This window comes from Abrus precatorius, unplaced genomic scaffold, assembly GCF_003935025.1.
Source record: "Abrus precatorius isolate BTA unplaced genomic scaffold, Abrus_2018 Scaffold9, whole genome shotgun sequence".
Taxonomy (NCBI): domain Eukaryota; kingdom Viridiplantae; phylum Streptophyta; class Magnoliopsida; order Fabales; family Fabaceae; genus Abrus; species Abrus precatorius.
The window spans coordinates 34,021,119-34,039,410 of record NW_020874439.1 but is presented as its reverse complement, the minus strand read 5'-3'; the positions used below and the strand labels follow the sequence as shown (position 1 = coordinate 34,039,410).

General features: G+C 30.2%; 2 protein-coding genes across 3 annotated transcripts; one reads left to right on the top strand and one right to left on the bottom strand.

Annotated features, from left to right (window-relative positions):
* Nucleotides 1-1,358: 1,358 nt before the first annotated feature.
* On the top strand, nt 1,359-7,598 carry LOC113848904 (cytosolic endo-beta-N-acetylglucosaminidase 1-like). 2 transcript variants are annotated; one of them, XM_027478316.1, is made up of 11 exons: nt 1,359-1,953; nt 2,759-2,896; nt 3,277-3,386; nt 3,471-3,582; nt 3,673-3,780; nt 4,524-4,636; nt 5,056-5,137; nt 5,653-5,733; nt 5,987-6,036; nt 6,369-6,504; nt 6,757-7,598. In XM_027478316.1, exons 1-11 carry the CDS (start codon nt 1,420-1,422, stop codon nt 7,465-7,467), a joined length of 2,175 nt encoding a protein of 724 aa, XP_027334117.1. In that variant the 5' UTR covers nt 1,359-1,419; the 3' UTR covers nt 7,468-7,598. The 2 variants fall into 2 exon arrangements, with proteins under 2 accessions (XP_027334117.1, XP_027334118.1); XM_027478317.1 differs by having other exon boundaries at nt 1,414-1,953; nt 3,277-3,330; nt 3,427-3,582; nt 6,757-7,519.
* Nucleotides 7,599-12,803: 5,205 nt separating this feature from the next.
* LOC113848907 (LOB domain-containing protein 12-like) lies at nt 12,804-13,631 on the bottom strand. The gene is made up of 2 exons (XM_027478319.1): nt 13,476-13,631; nt 12,804-13,148 (listed from the first exon to the last, which is right to left on the bottom strand). The coding sequence occupies exons 1-2, from the start codon at nt 13,629-13,631 to the stop codon at nt 12,804-12,806; spliced, it is 501 nt and encodes a 166-aa protein (XP_027334120.1).
* Between the last annotated feature and the right edge of the window lie 4,661 nt (nt 13,632-18,292).

Below are 18,292 nucleotides of genomic sequence, written 5' to 3'. Positions count from 1 at the left end.
AATTAAAAATAGAACGCCATACTATTTCCTATGGAGCTTCTCCCCCAGTAGGCGGGTAAATCTGCACTGCCTAAATCACTTGGATGGGAATCAAAGTAAAGTACCACGGCCGTGGCCCCACTAAGATAGCACCATCGTATTCAGTAGCATGAGATTACTTGGAAGGTGGGAATAGGTAAATACTATCCAGCATTATCATTTGAAGATCCTTAATAAATTAAATCTTCTCTCCAAGTGACGTGCTTTAAGTGAATAACAACAATCTTTAAGTTTGATTTTCACTTCTACTCCAACATTTGATATCAGATATCGGAACTCAAAAGAAACTCTCTTAAGCTTGTCGTACTCGAGAGAGTTATATGCATTATCTCACGTTTGGTGGGGGCATAGCAGAGTATGTACTGGGCACTGCACGGCAACTTGCCACCTATCATGAAAATAAATAGTTTTTTGGTTATATATTTTACTCATGTGAACTGGGCATTAAAAAAAAAAACAAAGTTTCATGAGAACGATATTTTTCTTTATAAGATGGGACGTTTTAGAAGAAAAAGAAATATTCTACAATATTTAACTTTTTAGTGATGTATTAAATTTTTTTTACCTAAAATATTCTTTAAATAATTTTTTAGATTTTATTAATTGTTGTACAGTAATAACTCTTAATAATAGTAAGTAAAAGTTTTCAATATATAGTAATATGGGTATAATAGGATGTTAGAAATGAAAATAAGAAAATTAATTATATTTCTTAATTTATGTGAAAAAACTTTAAATGACACAGAGAATAGAGAGAGTATATATATAAAATACTTTTAATATCTGTAAATTTATATATTTTGGATTCATAAATATAAATAATTGAAATCTTTGAATTACGATACCAATCAATAAAATAATAGTGATTGGTCGAAATACTGCCAAACTGGAGTTTCGAATTATTATGTGCAAAACGTTTGTTTGATTAATTAATAGAATGCTTATTATCAACTTATTTATGAAGACTTTCTTTTCACTATATCAATTTTTTTTAAAAATTATTTTAACATAAATTAATCAAAAACATTATATTTGAGAATAAAACATTTTAAGGAAATATTTTTAAAAATTGTAAAACATTTTAACCAAATAAGCTAATTTTTAAGCCACAATAACTTGAACCTTAATAAGTTGTAAACTTCAATGGACAATTCCTGCATTGTTATTCGTTGGAAGTTTATAACTCAAACCCAAACATTACAATTGCCAACTTCATTATTATTTCTTGAAATATTTTGAAATAATTAGTAAGGGTACAATAATATTTTTCTTTCACCAGTTAAGCTGTGTAAAAAAAATGGAACATTTTCCTGTCGTGTAGAACGGGATTTACGTCGTACTTTGCAAAAGCAGCATCACCAACGTTCTCATGTGTAGTGAATGGTCAAGAAGAGTTGGTATGGGATGATTCCTCAGCTTCTTCGAGCCTATATAAATCGCCTATTCTTAATCAATATCCGTAACATTCTACGTTTTTTCATCGTAGCAATTGAAAGTTTCTACCTTTTTGTCACCATGTCCAACCCCAAATCAGAGTCAGAGTCTCAACCCTCTGCTTCAGAAGCTGCACCCTTCGATCCCACACAACCCTCGATACCCATTTCTTATCCAATGAAAACCCTTGAGGAACTCGAGTCTCGCTCCTACTTCGAGTCCTTTCACTACCCTTTCAACAAAGCTTCGGTTCCCATTGTTCCCAATGCTTCTTCGTTACCCAATAGGCGAAGATTGCTAGTGTGTCATGATATGGCTGGGGGTTACTTGGATGATAAGTGGATTCAAGGTGGCACAAACCCTCATGCTTATGCAATTTGGCATTGGCATTTGATCGATGTTTTTGTCTACTTTTCCCACACCCTTGTTACTCTTCCTCCTCCTTGCTGGATTAACACTGCTCATCGCCATGGTGTTAAGGTACTTGATTGATTCAACAATTTTTTTATTTTTATTTTTTCGCTTTTAACTTAGTTTTCATGATCATTTTTGAATGAGTGGTGTTGTTGTAGACTCGGGTTCGTGGTGACAGTGTTTCTACGTTAAATTTTATGATACGTAAATGTTTCTAGTTTTAAGTTGGCTTTTTGTTTTGATAGTGAAGTCGAGTCTATGGTGATATCACTCCTTTTGAGTTTGCTAAGGTTGAGATGATTTTGCATGACCGTTATTGTTGAATTTTCTTGGAATGGTTATTTTTATTCAAGGTGAGTTTTTAGATGATTGTTATCGTGGCTGAGTTGCTTCACTGGCCTTTATTTTGCTAGTTATTTTATAGTCAGAATTTTCTTTAAAGAGGTAATTTTGTTTTGTGGGGAGGGTTGGAATTTCCTGCTTTAGGCTGCTTATGTACGTTTTCAATCTGAATGGTTTTCTTTATGTTTTGCATGGATTTTCAGTGAATGAGGTCAGGCAAACTAAATAGTTTGACATAAATATTAATGTTTTAATTTTGTGGCCATATGAAAGTTTGGTTGATAATATAACCACGGCTTTAAATTTTAAATTTTGACAAACTATCTCTTCTTTGCTTTACTAACAATCAGTTTCTAAGGTCATTGGTATGCTTAAAAACTGTTGGCTTTGTAACTGAATCTTTTATAGGAGCTCGGTTCATTTTAGTTTGTTTCTCACTTGGAGATGTTTCTGACATTATTTATTGTTCATGCTTTACCCAGAACAAATATATTCTTCTTTGGTTGTACTTGATCCTTTAATATATCAGGTGTTGGGGACTTTCATCACCGAATGGGATGAGGGAAGGGCTGCCTGTGATACACTGCTTTCAACAAAGGAATCTGCACAAATGTACGCAGAACATCTGGCAGAGCTCGCTGTTGATTTAGGCTTTGATGGGTGGCTAGTAAATAATTCGTTATCTCTGTGTGCTGATTAGATTTATATTCATGTAATTAAATTTTATATTATCTAAATAAGTTGAAACATTATTTCCATTCACATCTTTTTATGAGCAATAAGTCACCTTCCCAAACAGTGCATCAGGTGCTCCACGTCCACATATACAAGTTTGCAAAATCTACAGTTTTTATAAGAGAAATCATTGGGAATATTATGAATGGCTTCACAACCATGCAACATTTAAACATTTTCAAAACCAAATCATATTAGGTGCATTATGAATAATTATGCTAAACCAATCATTAACTATTTTTCTTGTACTCTACAACATTGCATGTATCATATTCTTGTCATTTTTTTGAAACTAGTCATATTTGATTGCAGATAAATATGGAGGTAAATTTGAATCCAGGGCAAATTTCTAATTTGAAAGAGTTTGTATACCATTTATCATTAACAATGCATTCTTCTCTGTCTGGATCATTAGTGATATGGTGAGTATTAGAAGATTAGCCAACAACTTTTTTATTGCAGTGGTTGATGCCAAAAGTTGAATATGATGTTTCTTGGTCATGTAGGTATGACAGTGTTACAGTCGATGGTAAACTGAAGTGGCAAGATCAACTAAACAAGCATAATAAGCCATTCTTTGATATATGTGATGGAATATTTGTAAACTATACATGGAAGGTATTGCTTATCTTCCCCTGGTATGGTTCTGCCAGCCACACTGATGTTTCACCAATTTCCATTTCCCTTAATTTTATTATGTTAGTGTAGGAAGACTATCCAAGGCTCTCTGCTGCTGTTGCCAGTGATCGGAAGTATGATGTATACATGGGAATTGATGTATTTGGGAGGAACACATATGGTGGTGGGCAATGGAATGTATGTGCTTTGTGATAGATACACACTTTTTTTGTATAGCAATTTATTAGATGTCTGCTATCCCAACTTGAAAAATGTTTGAATTTTTTTTCTTGAGTTGAACATAAATCAGAAACTGATTTTGGCCTATTGGACCTCTATATTTCTTAGTGAACATGCTTATGTAATCATTTAATGGACATCATGTATGAACTGCATGTTTTATTTCACTTTAAGGCCCAAAAATATAACAGGAACTAAATTGTTTTTCATTTTGGCTGCTTGGCTACAAAATACATCCTGTATTATTTGCGTTCAAGTTCATTAAGAGGGTTAATAGTTGTACTTAAATATGGTTTTTATAGCATTCTATACATTGGTTTCATTTTGTATATTTCAGAATTGATTGTGAATGTTTTTTAACGTTATAAGTTATAACTGCCTTCAGAGAAGTTTGTTATTACATGTATGTAGCATCCATTCCCACAGTGAAGCTGCCAATTTGCCTGAAACTAAATATCAGTGTTACCAAAAAGATAATAGTCACTTACTTTTGTTTCATTGTGCGTTGTATTTAAAATCTATTTATGAAAACAATTGCCTGTTGTAGTTTCTTTATGAAATTTAGGATGCCTAATAGTTTCAGAGTAGTGTAGTATATGACTGGTAAAGTGACTAACATTTCTGAATGTTATTTCCTTTTGTTTGGTAATTATCTCAGTGTTGGTCCTACTGCTTTATTTATTCTGTTATGCATGTCTCAGGCAAATGTTGCTCTTGATTTACTGAGAAAGAATGACATCTCTGCTGCAATATTTGCTCCTGGATGGGTCTATGAGACAAAACAAGCCCCTGATTTTGAGACTGCTCAAAATAGGTAATTTAGCTATCTCTTTTGAAACACCAAAAATTGAAATTTTGCTATCATATGGTTAGCTAAGTTAATGCATAGCAATATATTGAAAAACAAAATTATAATGCTGGAAGTGACCAACATTGTAAAATAAACTTGGAGATGGCACAGAAGCTGGGGGTGAAAGATAGAAATGATGAACACAATCCATCTCTACAATTTAAAATATCTATTAGCAGGAATCTTTTTAAAGAAAAGAGGATGAATATAAATTATAATTGCCCCAAATTTAATTATTTTTAGTCCTACTAATCTTATTGCCACATAAATTCTAAGAATCTTTCATGCGTGTTCAAGGTTTCTTTTTATGCTAATGATGAGATCAAACCTTAAATTTCTTACTTATGCATACCAGCATCATTGCCATGCACTCAATATTGCAGTTGGTGGGGTCTTGTGGAAAATTCATGGGGAGTGCTGCAAAAAAGTCCTGGAGTACTACCATTCTACACAAATTTTGATCAGGTAATCTCCCCTTTTATAGTTTTTCATCCCTTTTTTTTTAACCTTAATGATTTTTTTTTCATTGTGCATTTGGCAACTTCTGGTCTGAGTACAACTTTGAAGATACTTTTTCCACATTTAATTCAACAGGAGTTATTCTTAATTTAATTGCAGTGAAAGTGGTTCTAACCTATAAAGAATTATTTGAGTGCCAAGGGGCAAACAGTGGGTGGGCTGAAAAATTTTATGTCCTAAAAGATGGAACTTCCTTTATCAAATTTTAGTTCAGTGCTCATCAAACTGGCAAGGAAATGAACAATACAAAATATAGCACTGAACTTCCATTAAAGAAATAATTTGTGGCATGTTTGCTCAAAAGCCTAACAAAGACTTTGGCAGCTATATTCTACTACCCACAGTAAATAACCTAAGCAATTTCCCTTTTGAGCATTCTCACTTAAATTTAAATACTTATGTATTCTATCTTTGAAATATTGACATTCTTTCAAAATATATCTTCTTTTTGTTTCTTTCAGGGACGTGGTTATCATATTTCAGTTCATGGTGACAATGTATCAGAGGCCACTTGGAACAATATTTCTTGCCAAGGCTTTCAGGTAAGCACCCAATAATCATTCTTTCTTATTGTTGGCTCAACTATTTACCATATAGATGGACTTCGATAGATGACCTGGAGAATATTATATGCCCCCTTCTTCTGAATTCTTAGTTTGTCACTGGTAAGATTATGGGCTAATTTTTAAGTAACATCATTATAGTAACTGGAAAACCAAGTTCAGTTTAATACTATGAATTTTTTATACTGGTTTAAGAGTTCTATTATAGTCTGACTAAAATATTTGTGTGCAGCCACTCCTTGAGTTTGCTGATCCTACAAATTCTATTCAAGTTCTTGTAGAGTAAGTGATGCCATACATTTAATATTTAAAATGTTTCTGCAACTGGGAAGTGCAAACAGAATGTGCGTGTCACATATTTGCCTGCATTCAAAGTAATATTCTCTACAATAGCATTTGACTAAATTGAACAAATCATGTGTATGTATGTTTGCAGAAAATTCATCATAATTTTTCTATTGAATTAATAAGATTTCTTATGTATATTTAGTTTTCTACAAGACTAAAACCTTAACTCTATTGAATGTCTCTTTTCTTTTCTATTGTTCCATTTTAACATGAAATATTTAATGACTTGGATCTAAAGTATTTGTTGTCTTGCTTGCAAATTGCAGCTTGAAGGAAACATCATATAGTGGAGGGGGGAACGTTACATTCAAAGGGTCTCTTGGAGAGCAAAATTACATTGAGAAGAAAATCTTTCAAGGACAGCTTCTTTTGAGCAAGTTGCCCATCCACTTTATTTATTCTGTAAGCTATAACTTTCTTTATCATAATTGCTGAAAAAAGAACATTATCAATCTGTAAGCTATAAGGTTTTGGGTTGGGAATTTGGAACAGACTAATTTTGGATGAGTGAAGAAGTCCCTAGTATTTTAGCACCTCATATGCCCCCCAACAAATCAATGGTATAATGCACATTTAGTCAAGTTCCCTGAAATGTTTTCGTGGTATCTCTATCTGAACCCTCTTTCTCACACGTGAAGTCAATGACTAATGCAGGTCAAATCTGATGGCAATTCCTCATTGGGACTTAAGCTTGAGTTCACTTCCACCAACCACCAAAGAACATCTATACTTCTCACATCCTGGGTGGCGAATCATTTCTCAAGCAAATTCAGCAAAGTAATCATGACTCGTGAACACAAGGAATTTTCCCCTGGATGGGTTATAAATGAAGGCGTAATTGCAATGAATGAATCATACACCTTAACAGAAATCCATGCAGTGTGCTACAGATCAGATTCTCCATTCAATGACAGTGATGGAACGGTGGCTTCTTCATCAGAGTATTTTGCACTTCTTGGTCATATCACAATCAAGACTTCTGACTACAAGTCAGATTTTCCTGTGTCTTCTTCCTGGATAGTTGATGGCAGCTACATAAAATGGATATCAGGTTCTCTAGGTTCAAAGACCCTTAGCGTTAAAATTTCTTGGAATCTAAAAGACGTAGAGAACTATCTGTTTCCAAAGTACAATGTGTATTTGGTGAAATTATCAAAGCAAGAGTCTGGTAAACCAGGTACAACATTAGATCATGTGAAAGAGTACCTTGGAGTAGCACAAGTAAACTGTTTTTATGTTTCTGATCTCAAAGTTCCTTCAGGAACTTCAAGTCTCAAATTTATAATACAAGTCTGCGGTGTTGATGGGACACTTCAGGAGCTGGATGAGTCTCCATCTTATGAATTGGAGGTTGAAGCTCCCTAAATTGTTATTAGAATGTAACTTCATTTCTCCAATAAAGGAAGGTTATGTTGTGGCAGCTACATATCATGTTATGCTGAAGTAAGCAATAAAACTTCTCTTTAGATTTATACCTAATAAGGTTTGATTATTATTATTTCAAGCCTGCTTCTCTAAAACTTATTCTGATATAAGGTTTGATTGTTTGCGGATTTTTCTTTAAAGAAATAAGTATTTTTTTTAGTTAGAAAATGTGTTTACAAAAATTTATAATAATTAGATAGTTTTCTTTAATTATAATATATTAGTGTTGTTTCATAAGAAAAGATACATTTTTAAAAAGTTTAAATAAAAGCTCTACCCAACATGCCTAATGTATTTTCGTTGTGCACCAACACCAAAGCTATTTCCTAGCTAATAAATAATAAGAGATTTTTAGTTCAGAGGCATAACAAACATTGAAGTAGTTTTAATCTTAGATCAACATGTTTGTAGCCACTCAATTAATCACCAAATGTGTGAGGATTGTTTACCGATGAAAACAGCAGTTAATATATGAAGTGACATTGCATATAGCTAGCCTACAACTGAGCACAGCACAACATTAACTTTGTAATGTTAAAATGTTTTGACAAAACAACTTTGCGTTGGTGTTCACATTGTGATAGGGAAAAATTAGTATCGATATTTGCATTGCTTCAATTTCAACATGGTGCAGACTTCATTTTCTCCAGAGTGAGTTTGTTTGGTATTGAAACATATCTTTGACTTAAAATAAAAGAAACAAGAAAAAGGAAAAGAACTAAAGAGGGATACATCTTAATTCCAAAACAATCCTTTGTTTGGAAGTATTATATATCCTCGAGCCCTCAAAAGGAAAACCGGGTTCCCACAATCACTTTCTCTATCTACCCAAAGATACAGAATTTCATATTGATAGATAACATCGACAGGGACATGCCTTTGTCTTGTTATGTATTTTAACTTATTATTAATGCTATGTTAAATTGCCATTATATAAGTCAGCATCTTTTTGACTCACTACAACTTTCTATACCCCACTGAAGTTTCAAGAATGAAAGGAGAAAGAGTAGATATGCAATTTTCTTCTGTCTCTTTTGTAACATACTGGCATTTGTGTGTTAGCAAAATGCAAACACACTTGATGATCACTATTCATCATCTCTCTATATATAAAAATTATTGAGAAGTTCAGGAACACTAGGTTGATTCGTGTGCATTAATTCAAGAGGATAACATAAATTTTCAAACGAATTACTTCAATCTTTCTTATTTGAACCAGCTTCTTTTACAAATAATTATACTTCTACTTTTTTTTTTCTATTTACCATAAAAAATATCATTATTTATTTGTTTGCATAAGAGATTTAAAATAATATTGATTACTAACTTTTCAATTATATCCTTATCACTACATAATTCTTAACATGCTTATTACAAATAAAAAATTAATAATAATGAAGATCATATTAAGAGAATTAAAATGATACAAACAAGAATATCAATCATAATATTAATATGGTGTGTGTTATATTTTTAAGTAGAAAAATATATAAAAGGAAAACATAAGTGATTACTCTTGTATTTAAGCAAGGTAAATGGTATATCACACTCTTATTGAGTGGGTAATGTGGACCACTTGGGATTTCAAATAGTGATTAATGTCGAAGAGCCACATATAAGCTTTGTATTCTCTCTCATAAGCCCATCTAATCTAACCCAATTTATTTCTATCCTTAATCTTGACTCTTGATAGTTTCAACAGTAACATCTAATTCATTCAAGGTAAAAAAGTTTGGAGAGGATGAGGAACCAATAATTGGAAAAAAAATTACGATAAAATTGTGTTGGATCACTTGATCTCTCCTTTATGGAGATTCTAAGCAATCTATGTAATGCATGTAGCTACACATGTATAAGGAGCTTATCCATTTCTTGCACCAAGAAAATTATAGAGACAAATACTGAATTTTATTGACAGAAATTGCATATTGCAAATTTGCAATTGCTTTAAATAACAAGGGACCCGCCGAGTATATAATTTTGTTAATTTAGATCTCCAAATTTGAATTTTAATATTTAAATATTTTGATGTAAATTCTATATATTTGTTATATTATCACATATTAACATGATTTGAATAACATTAGTTTCAGTGGAGGGAAACGGGGTTGAAGTGTTAACTATAATTCATGGAAAACATTTGTATAAGTGTTTTTTTTTTTTTTGTTTTAGGAGTGTATTTTAAATACTTGTATATAAAAAAAGATAAAAAGTAAAAAGAGAAAAAAAGATTTATATATAATGTCACATACAATGTTAATTTTTAGTGGTTTAAATAATATAATTGATAATCTATTTATCATTACGCACTTGCTTAAAAATAAATTATTCTAATTAAACAACATTCTTAGAAAAAAAATTATCTCACAAGTTTTTAATTAATAAAGAAGACCTCAAAATAAGTTAATTTCATTTTTTTCCCTAAAATACTTGCATCCTGCAGGTTGTGGTTATACACTCTTCAAATTAACTTTGAATAAGAAAAAGAAAAAAATTCAACAAGAATCAGACGAAAGTTTGGAGGGACCAATCCTAAAAGAAGCTTCGCCAGTGATTAGTTTAAAATGGTAGGACAGGATCACTAGTACACAGCTAGATAAAGACAAAAACCGTGCAAAAACAAGGTTAATTAGGTTCTGTAGAGATTAATGAAAAATCATGTTTGACTAGGAAATGTTTCACATTAAACAAAGCTGATGAGGAATCTTTAAGTCAGTAGTTAACCCAATTTTTTTTTCTCTGTATTTATTAATTAAAGAACGGTCGCTTTGTCGCCCATTAGGCTTTTCTAGTTTTATCTTTAGCATTTAAGATAATGCTTTGATTTCGACATAAAGTTGTTTTGGAGAGATGGATTTAGAAAATTTACATATAAATTATATATTATAGTTCATATAATATATGTTGTCCACATCCCATAAACCCAGCACTTTCTTGCACAGCCCCCCCACGTGAACCAGCTAGAAGAAGCTTATCCTAATTAATTAGTATACTTCTAACGTTAATTTTTCTATTATGATTAGAAGATTGTAGTCTGTGAGGAAATGGACAGTTAAGATATTGAAGTGAAAGCAAAAGCAATATGGAATATGTGATATTAACTTTTGGTAAAAGGATAGACACATGACTGAAAGTAACATGCATATAACACGAGACTCATAAGAAACTTTGTGAATAATACGTACAAAAACATAATTAAATAAACAAATGGGAATCGTTTTCCATCTTAATCATAAGAATTTCAGATGTGTAGAAAAATATATACAATTCATATTTATTCTTGTTAATTAGGAAAGAAAAAATTATACACACCTGAACTAATTTTTAGTATGTATATTCATAAAAAGTGATCTTACTTAATAGTCTTTTCCAACACTAATTCAAATCATAATTTATCATCTTGTGAGGAATTTATTCCTTTCGTTGGACTCAAAATCCTTATTAATAGTTATATTATATTATGTAATGCACAGTCAAACTCTTAATCATAAGCTACTTTTTTGAAATGATTATTTTTCAAGAAATAAGCTAAAACAGATACGTATTATGGAAACAACTAGAAGTCGATCTAAACTTGATCTCGACAAGGCTACATTGGGACGGAAGCATATACCTCAGGAATATCTAATTAATGATAATTGCCTTAACAAATAAGATTAGGGAGGGTGATCATAAGATATTATTAATACTTATGAATATAACTTTCTTTTTTTTTAACTTTATTTTAGTTTTTTAATAATTTTCCTAAAAAGCTTTTAATTTATTTGTGTAAATGTTATAATCAAATTCAATAATGAGATCGCATTTAATAACTTATCAAATAAGTGTCCGATTAAATTATTTATTTAATTTAAAAATTGCTTTCAAATTTTATTAATGGGGTTTTGGTAGTATATAAATGTGTATAAATTAACTTATTTTGTATTCAGAACAATTTATAAACAAAAGCTCCAAAAGAGATCTGAAAAAAATTCTACAAAGTGATTACGCCCAAACATATATGAAATAACTATCATTAATTATAATGTCACATTTGATACGTGGAATTAATGGGTTTTTTTTTTTTGGGAATGCAGTTAGAATATGTATAATAATATAATGAAGAGGATTGTTATGTAGTAAGTAAATTTTATACGAAATAAAACGATTCATGTAATATGTTAATTCCACTTATATGTGATGATTAATAGAATCACCATTCCATGGCTTTTATTTTATTTTTCAAACAAACAAAGGAAATTTTATTCTATAAATCAATAAAGCCCGATATGAAATAATGATTCTCCATATTTTGCATACCAAACACAACACTAGTCTTTGCTGACAGTTGTATCATTAACGTGACCTTGGGACGATGCTGAAACTGGTTTATACTTTAAATTAAAATATATCAATTAGCTAGTTTATCCTTAACCAAAAAAAGGCTATGAAATGAAAAGAAATGCATGTATCAATTGTTTCGTCTTTGTCTTTTTTAAATTACCTCTAAAGACATAGAAGAAAACGATGGATGGTTATGGCTTATGATATTGTGAAAATAAAAGGGTCAATGATCATGACATCGACCATTTCCTACCTTAAATCCTACTTCGTCGTTTTTTTTATGCATAACTAAACTTCTTGTCTAATTTTCACCCTTTAATTAAACGTTATTAATTTGGTAATAAAATATTTTTGTTATAAAATTAATTGTTAAATAATTAAAAACATCACCACTGTATTATAGTAAAGTTTTTTAACATTAATTTAATCTTGAAACAAAATAAAATGTTATGAATAGGAAAATGGCACTACTTTTTAGGGTCTTGGGGGAACTCTTAGTAGAGGTCCGCAAAGAGTCTCAACATTTACTGTTACTAACAAACAACAAAAATAAATTACAGTGTGAATATGAAAAATGATAAATTTATAATTGATGTTTGCTAGGCGAGTTGTCTTTCAATATTATGAGATGGTAAATTTATAATTAATCATCAGAATGTTTGCCATTTTAAAAAAGAGCACCGACCCTCGTCTGAATGCATTAATGTTAAAGCACCTTAATCATTAGTTTAATGGATTAATTACTAATTCAGAATACTCTGAATGACTTCACCGGTACTTAATCACATGCTAGAGTTGACCCTACAACTGCATTCCTGTCTTTAACTTCAAAATTAGTAAAGAAATTTCAGAGAAATTGTAATGCTTCAAAGATGAATGGAAAAGAGTTTGTCAAAAATGATTTAAAAAAACAAAAGTGGCTACTAACCCAAAATGATGTGAGCAATTTTCATTCAAGAAACTATGTCATGTCCAAATATGGTCTCTCTTGAGAGAGAATCATAAATTACATTGTTAGATGAGGCATGGTTGAGGTATTGAGGGATGTCATTTTGGAGAAGGTAAGATTTGTGATTTGGGTCTTCTTCAATTTCTGGATTAGGCATCATTGGTTCATGTTGCATCTGGATGCAGAGTATCTCTGCTTGTGCCACTGCAAGCTGCATTTGAAGCTCAGAGACTTGGTTTTGCAAATAAGATATGGCTCCAACACAACCATACACTGGATCTCGAACTCTTGCATGTGCTTCATACACTAAACTGCTAACTGCATCTGCTCTTTGATGAACCGCAAGTTCCTGAAACATTGTACAAGAAGTAAAGAAACAAAAAAGAAACCATTTTGACCCAATAGAATCAAACCCAAAAAACTAAAAACAAACACCCAAAAGACTTTTGTTTTAATAGAAATAATAACTTACTTTTAGAAGTTCCTAAAACTTGAAAAATATGCACAATTATGTATATAAGTTTACACTTATTTTGACTCTACAAGTTATAACTTCTACATTTAGAACCTTTTAACGTGTTTTCATATGCACACATAACCTTGTTTTTTAACAATTTGCGTTATATAAATAAAGCAAAGGGAAGAGGGAAAGTGTATAAGATAGATAGATAGATACCTGTAACATTTTACTAACGTTGCTTGCACCAAAAACCTTGTGAACTAAGGCGAACTTCTGAGGATCATCAGAAGGGAAATAAGGAGCAAAGATGCAATCTTTAGCACAGCGGCGTCTCAGAAGCTTGCATGAAGCACATGGGGAATTCCCAGCCATTAGATAGGAAATATGTTGTTAAGGTTAAAGCTTAAAAGTGGAAAAAGAGAGAAACACAAGGCAACTACTCAACTTGACAAAATGAGAGAGAGGGAGTTTGTGTATTTATAATGGCCAACAACGTGTGAGGCTAGCCGCTACCTTGTTGTGAAATACTATCCACTATCACTATCAAGTGTCAACCACACTCTACTTCTAAAGATTTTTTATTCATTTCTTATTAAATTAATAAATCCCCTCACTTTTTAATCATCATTTCTCATATACTAAAAAATTATATTAATCATTCTAAATCTTTTGTATATGCAATATTTTTTCAGTGTAAACTACATGTATCTTCTGCTAAACAAATCTATTCGAATTGGGTAGAATTATTATCTACAGCAAATCAATCTCCTGTTTGATACATTTATGCAGTTGAAAAAATGTGAGGGGCAAGTGGTACGAGTGGGCAAGTTATGAATGATGATTGGTCATTAGTTTTCTTAAGAGGAATTTGTATGATTCTATTGGCAAGCTGGTTATTATGGAATTTCAAAGAGAGTCCAAAAGGCCTTCAGTGTCCAGATCGATCGTTCTTAGGCATATGCTGATGATGACATTGGTTTAAATTGTCATATATATATATATATATATATATATGGTGATTCTAGAGTAAGAAAGACGGCAAAAAGAAATTAGTATGAGAAGAAATTTTCTTATTTTTTTATTCCCTGTCCTTTTCTTGATTTAAATATTGTTGTCTCTAGCATATGTTATACAATTTTTCTTTTCCTTCTAAGTGAAATTACAAGGTGCAACCCGTTTTAGAGTATATTGGCTTGGCTCTATACACATACTTTTAATCTTTTTTGAATTATTATGTATAGCTAATGTTTGCCACATATATGGCGTCATATATCTTACACGGTCAACTTGTTTGTTGTTATGATATTACACAGTTTTAAGAATATTTATTATTTTTTACATAATTACTCTTTATTATTATATTTTTAAACTTATTAACAATTATAATAACAAAAATTAATTTTAACAAGATTAAACTTTAAATGATGTAATTACTTTTTAAAAAAGTAATACATTAATTAATTTTTTAATAATTTTTTAAACATGTATGATTAAGTTGAAAGACTTTTTTTTATAAGTATTTGTTTTTAATTGTGCTAAGAACACATGTCAAAGAATTGAGAAAAGATTTTTTTAGCATATGTCTAGCCAATGGCACCTGTTAAGAGGTTAAAAATAAAAAAATTATTAAAAATGAAAATATTTATTATCTTAAAATCATAAAATAAATTTGGAATATATATGATAACTTAAAGCATTTAATATAATATATTTAATCTTTTTAACATGTTCCCTTAATCACACATTAGACTTATTAAAAATTATAGTATTTAATGTTATGAATATATTAAATTATGTGACATCTTATTCTTTTTAAAAAGTATTTATTATATAAAAATTGTATAGCCTTGAATATATGTTAGAAAATTGATTTTATAAAGTGAAGTTAAGAGAGTAAATAATAGTGATCTTATTTGCACATGTTCAATGATATTAAAGTTAATTCTCAAACGAAGATTTAATCAGATTAATCAATGATTTAGTTTACATTTTAAATGATTTAACTAGCACACAATTTAATGATTCTGTTAAAATTAATCTGCCAAATTCTAACCAAACAAAAATAAAGTAAGCTACTAATGATAAATTTAACAATTGAAGTTACGTTGTCGATAATGAGTTTTTTTATTTATAGAATTTTAATCATTAATAAGTAAAATTGAAAAATGCAAAATTTATTGTAGTGTCCTACCGTCTAATGTATGCATGATTGAACTTATATTTAATGGGTATTCACAAATTTATGTGTAATAAATAAGCTTTTTATTCATCAAATAAAGTATTAAAGCTTAAGTAATTTATAAAAATGTGTGATTTGAATAGGGGTGAGTATCAATTGGGCATGGTGATATTTGAATTAAAAATTTTAAAACTGAACCAATTTGATCCCATTAATAACATAGGTTTTCTATTTGAAACTAAAAGGCGTATCAAATTAGGTGTTGGATTACGGGTTTAACCAGGTTTTACCAATTAATCATATTTATCCAACGTTGAACTAGTTCAATAATTAATCATGAAAACTCAACAATAACATTTCTCTCTATCAGTTCCTTGCAGAAGGTGCAAATCAAAGTTGGAACTCAGAGGATTAGAAGAGAAAATTAACAAAATTATCTTAAGGTGATTTGGGTCCAATGGGGGAATAAAATCAACTGTTATCGTCGGCGCCGCCAAAGGTTGTAAATTGAAATAGATGGGAGTGGCTAGTGTGGCTTCCACGTTGTTTGACTCTTAACATAAAAGTGTGTTAATGGGATGTTTAATTAGTTAAGATAAGAGTATGTGAATAGGAGATATATAAGAAAAGAAGAAGATGATTATGAACAAATGAAACTCAACGTGGATGTTTTTTAGACAGACATACAAACATTCACGTGAATACACACGTTAACATACATTGCTTCCTCTTCCTAGTTGTGCATCGTTTGACTCAATTCATTAATTTTATTAGCTCAGTAGTCAAAGCCAAATTAATGTCCTTGTGCACACCAAAATTACTCTTACTATATTCGTTTATATGCATACCCAAAGAATGCTTCATTAATATAAATCTTACTATAAGTAAAAGTATGAAAAATTAATAATTAATGTATATAACTCTTAGCATTCAATGATTGTTTTAAATTGAAGTATTTTGTCGACAAAGTTTGCTTCTAACCCCAGAAACTGGAGCTCAGGCATGTAGGCTAGTCTTCGCCCGTGGTTTAACGTGATTAGTGAACGGTTTTGGTTTTGTTCATCTTCTTTGGTCATGGACAAAGTTGAATAAGCTGATTTTAGATCTTTCATATCAAGAAAATTCCACCCAAGAAACAGATATATCAGCCACTCATCTTATAATTAATTGTTTTTTTCCTCACAAGTTGAAATGTAGCGAAGACTAATCTCGTGATCTCTAATTTTACCATTATCAAATTAGGCCCGTTTGTTTTGTAATTTTTTCAAAAATAACAAATAATTGATATAATCAAATACTTTATAATAATGAAATCATATTACAATATAAAGGTGCTCATAAAAAGTAATCTCAATAATTTTATCGATCAGAAAGTTAGAAAAAATTAGCGTATAAAAGAGTTTTAAAAAATAGTACCAAATAAACATTTTTAAGGTTTCAAGAAAACATTTTTTTTAGTAAACTAAGACTTGCCTGGTAGGCTTGGGCTTATGATAAGGTTTGGTAGTCACTAAAGAAGAAGTTATGGTCTAATTATAGGATATAGGATCTTTAAGTATAGCAATTAGTTTTTATGATGTAATTCTCTCAAGATTTTTATAATAAAAAAATAAAAATCACCCATCGTTCTTATTAAATATCTTTAACTATTATCAACTGATACATTTTCAATCATGAACTTGGATTCGGATTTCATTGATGCATTGAATATAATTAGTTAATTGCATGCATTTGTATTAACTAGGATTAGCTAGCATAGGCAGCCTCTATGTATTATCATGGTAAATTCACACCCTATCTAATCTGTCTTATTTAGACTCTTGATGTGTATTATATTCTCACTTCTTTTATAAGGCATCCCAAATAGACATGTAATAGTTTCTTGCAAATGATGGAACAAATCATAACCACTCCATTCCATTTTTTTATTCTCTTCTAAGCAACCATACGATGGTTTTCATTTCTCAATTTTGACCTTAATTCCAATCTTCATTAATCAATATATCGCAGCGTAACTCTTTTTAAGTTGTTCATTAATCAACTTGTAGTTAAGCTAGGGTTTTAGCAGCGTATTTTTATGGAAACTGTATGTCAAATTAATTAAAGTTTATTAATTAGCTACTAATTTCTTTTTAAATGTTTAACAGTTTACCATAAATATGGATAATTACAGGTTCTTAAATTGCTTTTCGAAAGAAATTCAACCACTTGATCGAAGATGTCAATTTTTTTCTATAATTAAGCAACGGATTTGAGATAAAGTTTACTCTAAGATAGAGTTAAGGTTATGAATCATTATGTAATTACGACCATGTAGATTCCTCACCCCATTCAGTGCTTACAGTGAGTCCGTTATGTTCCATTAGCGAGGTTTTATTTGTAAAAAGAGTAACATTATATTAGTTTAAATATAATTAAATGTCGACTTATTATACAATGAATCAATAATAAATAATAATATGTCATGTTGCTGATGAATAAATAAATAAGATATTAATAGTTAGGTAATAAATATGTTAATTTAAAGAAAGGAAAAGTAAATAGTATATTATATTATCTTAAACTTATCGTATACTAACACTTCATAAAATTATTTTAATATCTTATTGATATTAAAATCAAATAATTATTTTTTAATTTAGTCGGAGAACCAGTTGGTAAGATTTATAATTTTTCCTGTTAGAATTCACAATAGGAAAATGATATGTATTTCATGATTTCATGCATACTTATAGCCCTTAACTTGGTCTTGATAGCGAATATCGTAATAAAAATAGTTAAAAGTATTCAATGTTTTTATTTTAATTATTTTTAGAAATAATACTAAGGACATACTTCTGTTTGAAAATATTAA